Below are 7,462 nucleotides of genomic sequence, written 5' to 3'. Positions count from 1 at the left end.
ATCTTGGCAGAAAATATTATTTTGGACTCCCTGGGGATCATACACCATCTGCATGGGAATTAGCTCGGAGATTATTCTTTGTTTTATTTATTTATTTTAATATGTTGACCTCTCTATTTGTGTGTTTTAACGTATTTATTCATTAAATTATTTTATTTTATTAGTATTATTATTTTTTTAAAACTTATTTATCCATTCAAGTGTTTTCTGTAACCGGCTTTTTATTATATTTTCCTTTTAGTCTATGTGTTAGTCTTATTCTCGTAAAATGTATCTATTTGTTTGTTTTTGGTAAACTGATCTACTGCTGTTACTATGAATGATGGTCTGATCTCACATTGCCGTCTAATATTGAATGTGCTTAGTGGGTCACTGTAGAGGATCTAGGAGGCTGAATCCGGGAGAGTGGATTTGTTGATCGGGTGAATTAAAAAATTGTAAAATGGTGAAATTGGAGGAGCAGAAATGAGAAATAAAAAAAGGAATGAATTGAAACATTTGTATTTAGTGTATAGACCGAAATTGATTCTAAAAGGAAACATTGGGGGAACAAAAATTGTTTATTATGTCTTATTATTATATTTCTTTATATCTTATTATACCAAGTATGTGTAATTTATATATGTCCGATTACGGATTGATAAGTATGCTGTGTGAGATAGCAACCTGATGTATTTAGGCAGCATAGATGAATAAAGTATTTCTCTCAGTGTATGAAAACAAAGTTAAGATATATTTGGATGTAAAAATGTTGTTCTGAGACAGCCTTGACAATGAAAATAAATGAGCTCATGGAAAATAGAACATCAGTATAACATTTCAATATAATTAATTTATAATGTCAATTATAAAGAAATGTTTTCCAAGCTCCTATGATAACCAATATTTTAACACAATTCACAATTATCCTCGAATACCATATTATTCAGGTGAATTTGAAAATTACCTGTTATTTAAGAATCAGCCTAATTTTGTTATAAATAGTACTAATGATTTTAATATTACTTACGATTTCATATTACTGATGACCTCAGGATGGAACGCTATACTGCTTTCAACACCAAAAAGAGTTTCTGAAAAAAAAATATATATATACATTAATTTTTTTATTAAGATCCTTAAATTATTACATATAATGCAAATAAATAAAAAATCCTAAAAGATTCTTCATTTGACGGCGAAGAATTAATTAAAGGATCATACAAAAAATATTTATTAAGAAGCGACGTTTCGATCTTCGTGATGAGGGCTGTAGAAACAAGATGCATACTGTAACAATGGTATATACGAGAAGATGGTTGGTGGGTGCGGTCAAAATATAACACAGATAAGTTAAAGTAAGTCATTTCATCATGGCAACGTTTTGGCCAGAATTTCTAGCCTTCATTAGGGCTAAGAACAGAATGGCATAAAGTGAATAATTGTACAGAATGGAATTAATAAAATTAAAGTGATGAAAGAAGTGGAAAATAAAATGTATACATAGGCAATTGAAAAAGAAGATAAAATAACATAATGAAGAAAATAAAATAAAAATTGAAGTTATATAATCCAAAGCAATATGAATATTTTAGTTTATTGATAATTTAAAAATTAAAATTCTGGAATGAAAAAATAAAATTGAGAGAAAGAAAATATATATTACAAATGAGATATGTAACCTTAATATTATATAAATAAGTAAAGTATATGTTAAGTTTAACAAAGGAAAAGAATAGAAAAAGAGAGGGGGGGGAATGTTGAAAGTAATGATTATTGTTTTGAATTTTTTTTTTCTATTCATTTCTTTTGTTAAACTTAACATATATTTTACTTCTTTATCTAATATTGTGGTTATGGTATCTCATTTGTTTGCATTTTATAACTTCAATTTTTATTTTATTTCCTTAATTATGTGATTTTACCTACTTTTTCAATTGTCTATTTATACATTTTATTTTACACTTCTTTCATCACTTTAATTTTATTAATTCCATTCTGTACAATTATTTACTTTGTGTCATTCTGTTTATTTTTTCTATTCTATTTTCTGTATTCATTGGTTATCTTGTTCTTTGTTAGAAATTCTGGCCGAAATGTTGACACGATTAAATAAGCTACTTCAACTTATTTGTGTTATATTTTGACCACAACCCCCAACCATCTTCTCCTCGTATGTCATCCACGGTCAACTATCTCTCATGAATATGTAAACAATGGTAGTTACAGTTAGCGTAATCAGAGATAAAATAATTAACCCTTTTAGTGCCAGAGCCAATATGTCAGCCAGCACTTTTTAGCGCTCTCTATTCGCATTGAAAGAGAAGTCTATCTCAAAATAAATTTACAATACGTTATAAATGATCTAATTTCATTATGAAAGAATTTTAAAAAAATATATTTTCATCAACAACGTGAAAAAATAAATAAACATGGTTCGTAGATACTAGCGCTACTGTACTCTGAAGCTCAATCAAATACGTAATACACAAAGAATAAAGTAACTCGTGGGACCAGATATTTTTCCCTTTGTTCATTGTCGTGATAGTCGGGTTTGCCTAGATACATGGTAAACCCGACAATCACCAGTTATTATTTGTTTTTGTCATACAATATTATTTATTTTGTTACAAAATATATTGGAAATGCAATGTATTTACTCTGTAATAAATATTCTATATATAGTTATAATGAAAAAAATGACTTTTCGTATGTGCAAATACGTTTTCTAAGAGAGAACAAAAGTTTTATTTATCAATGAAAATTGAAAAATTAGTATCATTATTTTATTCTCTATTTTGCCCATAATACAATGCTTTTTGAATCATGTAAATATTGTATAAACCAAACAGAAAGGTTTTTAAGTGCCGCATACTTCGCATATGCACTTGTTTTTCGCCCGGCAATAAAAGGGTTAATAAAGATAGTAAACAAATATGTAAAGAAGATAAGAGAGTCAAATGGAAATGAATTTGAGGTTTCTATGGTGCACATCTTTGTTCTCTTCTCTCATCCTCATTCTGCCTCTGTCACCTTGACTGGGTGTGGTGAAGAAACTACTCACTGATAATGATTGTAAACTATCAGCAAAATTATGTAACTCCAATTGTACCTGTTCAGACCACATTGGGTGCGGAGGGCCTTGTGTTTTATGATTTTACCAATAGATGGGAGGATCTTGATATCTTATTCAAATTGTTTGAGGGACTTCCTTAAACAGGTTTAATTGGTGAATTTAGGGAAACTGTACTTAGCACCACTGTAAAGTAAGCCAATAATATTATCTAATACAAATTTAAAGCTTAGGTTAAAAAAAATATTTTATTCTTTGAAACATTTAACATGTAACTCCATTATTACAGATTCCTGAAGCTGTGATATGGTATATCACATAAAACTAAATGATTTTATTATTTATGCTGTTATTTAATTATAATGTTTAAGAAATTTAATTTAAGTTAGTTCTTTTCTATTTTAAAATTTATCTCAGTCATCCATATCACGGCAAACGATAGACAATATTGGTCTATTGTGTTTTTAGGTAATAATTATTATCTTTATGTTAATTTATTAATAATATGTGCTAAAATTGTTTATCAACTCTTTGCGTTATGTTTTTAGTCGAATGAAAATTTGTATTGCTAAAACTCATGGAGGGTCAAGGGTTCAATACGTTGCAAGGAAATATTGTTTCTTGAACAACAGTTGTACAAGGAGGTGTTTTTTCATGAAAACGCTCAACCACCAGATTTTTTCACATTTAAGGATACCCAATTTATGAGGATGGGTGGAGGGCTTCTTGATCCACAGGTTTGACTCATGGCAGCACAGCGTCCCACTAACTGAACCACCCCACTCCCTTTTAAGTTATCGTTTTTTATTAATTTTTGGGTAATTTGGATTATCTATTATTTTTGGATAGGTGAGGTAACAGTTTTTTTTTTGGACATCCGACTAAGCCTTGGAAAATGGAGTTGAATGAAGAGTAAATGTAGATTCTTGTTTTTTTGCTAAATAAATAAATGTTATTTTGATGTGTTGGACTATAATGGTTTTCAATTAGATGCAAAATATTGGACTAAGTAAGAACCCATATTACACCCTACTAAAAAAATATAGGTTTTTCATCCAAAAAGATTTTTTTAGACCAAATAATATACAAAATATACTCTAGTAACAATTGTTAGAGTTGTACTTCTCTTAGAGCACAGATGATGCCTTTCCATGGGATACTGAAACGTTCTACATAATATGTTGAATAGCAAATAAAGGGACGTACCCATTGTAGAGCTATTAGCAACTCCAATTGTGGCACTATGGATATTCAAAGGGGAAGGTAAGGCGAACAAAATTTCAACTAGTTTATTTGCAGAGTTTAGGAAAACTTGGAAAAACCTATTTTCTACAGTCGCTTTCTTCAACAAGTAGTTGTATTCTGTTCTCCTCATCCTCCATAATTGGTCTGAACCTGAAACAAAAGTTAGCTGTTAAAGGGAAATATACAAACTAGCTGATGGTCAGGATTGTGGTAAAAAAATAACAAAATTTTTGTTACATTGTAGAGCTTCATCGGCCCTGACGAAGCCCTTCAAGATGGGGGGGGGGGAATCGTCCAAAAATAAATAGTTGTTAAATATTTTTGTTATTTTTTGACCGCAATCCTGACCATCTTCATTATTTGAAATTACACGGTAAATTATTTATATGTATATAAACTAGCTTATAATTTAATAAATTAATTTAATTACAACCATAAGTAATAATTCACTTATTCCGGCGATTCCGTTTAATGCTTAGTTTGCAATTGTGGGATGTGACGGCAGTGCAGGTCCCAGTGCGCTCGGTTCGGAACGTTGTGGGTTCGATCCCACCTGAGGGAGTTAAACATTCATTTTTCGGCGGTCCCAAAGAATGAATCTTGACACTCCCACCTTGGTTAGTACGCGGCGGCAACCTAGGTAGCCGCCAGGGTTTGGCAAAAAGGACCACTAGACCCACCTGCCGGACTTGTTCTCCCACCGAATACCAGTAGTTTGATAAACTAGGAGTTGAATAAAAATTGTCGAAAAACGTTTTTATTAAATTTTTAATATGGCTTTAAATGTGGTCTCTGTTTCTTTAATATTTTTAATTAATATCATAAATATATTATTATAGGAAAGCTACTTACGGGGCCTACTAAATGGTCCATTCATGTAGCGCCTAAACCCTCGGAACGGATAACAAGGCTTGTCCTTGAGATGGGGATGAAATCCTATTTCCTAAATAATAAGATAAATATCATATTAATATAATATTATTTGTGTTGATTAATATTTAGGGTGTTTCAGAGTCAAGTATAGAAAATGAAAATATGAATTAAGGATCTCAACACAAGAAAAAAAACATCAATAATATGGTATGCCCGTTAGTTTAGTAGATATTCATGTATGTCTAAACATTTCCATTGTTAGGAATTATTTAGGTTACAATAAATAAATTAATATGTATTATTATTAAAATGTAAACATTGGCATTCATATAAAAAGTTGTTCTTGGTGATAACCTTAATAGTAATAGAGCCGAAGAGGAGACAAAAGGCAGTTATTTCACCCCAATTTTTTATTATTTTAATGAAAAGTATGTATAATTACTAGTCAAAATTTATGACTCTGCCAAATATAAGTATGGGGCTGTTTCAAAAGGTTAACAAAAATTAAATTTTCTTCCAGAGCTTTAAAATTATCAACAACACAAAAAAAAATTAATAGAACATCATTTAAAGACGAGTAAAGTACCTAAAATATGAGCTCTCATATAGTTCATAAGTTCTCAACATATAGGTTTTTTAAAAAACAACATTTCATAAAAAATGCACTGAAAAATCAGTGTTTAGTGAATTCATTTTGAAAAATCTCAAAACCATTCAACGTACATATGTCTGCCAGCATTCAAATTAAAGTTAGTTAAATGTGCTATAAAGTGGTTTATTACAAGTATCTTCGTAAGAGTAGCATTTTTCATGATATTTGCTAAAATCATCACTAGGGATAGGATTTTTATATGCTAAAAAATCCGAAATATGTGCATAAATATGTGCTAATAAATTGTCAAATATTTAAAAAAATATGTAAATAATATGTATTTATAAAATTTTTATTATTCAACAATATAAATTACTAATTGATTAGTAATTTTATAAAGTATTAAAAAGAAAAAGATAAAAAAACTTTAGAAAAATATTTAAAACTTAGAAAGAAATCAACTATTCAGCCGGGTCAGTTGCAAAATGATTGCAGATTAAATGCATTTTTAAATTTTCAAATAAAAATCTTCGTCGGTTTGGCCGCAGAATGGACTTGTACCGGCTAAAAGATCTTTCAACATCTACTGATGTTATAGGGGCATACTTAAATGAAGCTATTTCCATTGCATCTAATTCGGTATTCTGCATCACCTGGGCGGCTGTGTCATCATTTGTTATAATAAGGAATAAGACCCTTGCTCTTTTTAATTGATTCTTAGAAATTCTCGATGTAATTCCGTGTGAAAATTTATTATTGCCACTGCTTTTAATTTGTGTTCAAAGACGAAGATATAAAACTTGTACGCACTATTTATGATAAATGATAAATTTCACTTTTAAGTTTCTTGCGTTCTCTTGAATTTTACGTCGTTGCTGCGAAATATGTATTTACAATTGAACAAATAATTTGAGGAAATATGTGATTTAGGACAAAATTCCTAAAAATATGTTAAAAATAACAAATATTTCAGAAAATATGTGCTTTACAACAGAATATGTAAAAATATCTAAAAAAGGCAAAATATTTAAAAATATGTGAAATAAAAATGGCTTCTTTGGGCCAGAAATGTCTTGAAACATCTTTAGTTAGTATGGAATCGCAGATAGCATGGTCAGGTCAAAATATGTTAAAACATAAAAATCCTATCCCTAATCATCACTAATGATTGCTCAACCGCCAGATTTCCCACCCAATATTGGTTATCTGATTTATGAGCCTGAGTGAACCTAAAGGAGTACTCCAAGACTTGACTTACGGCTACAGTGTAACAGAAAATAATCGTCTGCCACAGTTGGATTCAAACCCGAATCCTTGGAGTTAGTAGCATAGTATCTTACCACTGCACCTCCACGCTCCCAGTTTATTTATTAAACCTGAATAATTTAATATTATACATGGAACATCATTAGACGTGAAATTATTTGAATCAACATACCTGGTGAGCCCCATGACCAACACAGACACAAAATACAGACCACCCCATCCCAAATAATCAAATTTCCTCAGCCCCCTATTAAAATGCATTAACAGAATGCAGAAAAAAAGGCTAACTTCAACCCCTTTTTAATCATGACTTCATCCACACGCACCCATGGGGCTTAGAAATAATAAAAAAATAACTTTAGACGTGAATGTATATATAAAAGAGCCTTCTTAATTCTTTAAAATCTTCCTAGTAAGCAATTTATAAATAAGAC

General features: G+C 30.2%; 1 protein-coding gene across 1 annotated transcript in view; it reads right to left on the bottom strand.

Moving 5' to 3' along the window:
• Window positions 1-7,462, bottom strand: part of LOC106680054 (cytochrome P450 4c21) — a 52,527-nt gene that overhangs the window by 21,065 nt on the left and 24,000 nt on the right. The window contains exons 3-5 of the mRNA XM_014419513.2: window positions 5,150-5,240; window positions 4,259-4,447; window positions 1,010-1,073 (exon numbers count right to left, since the gene is read on the bottom strand). Coding sequence (XP_014274999.2) covers window positions 1,010-1,073; window positions 4,259-4,447; window positions 5,150-5,240 — 344 coding nt within the window. The remainder of the gene's footprint in view (window positions 1-1,009; window positions 1,074-4,258; window positions 4,448-5,149; window positions 5,241-7,462) is intronic.

Source organism: Halyomorpha halys, unplaced genomic scaffold (genome assembly GCF_000696795.3).
Source record: "Halyomorpha halys isolate HHAL.00 unplaced genomic scaffold, Hhal_1.1 Scaffold240.1, whole genome shotgun sequence".
Classification (NCBI taxonomy): domain Eukaryota; kingdom Metazoa; phylum Arthropoda; class Insecta; order Hemiptera; family Pentatomidae; genus Halyomorpha; species Halyomorpha halys.
This window is presented reverse-complemented; position numbering and strand designations above follow the sequence as displayed.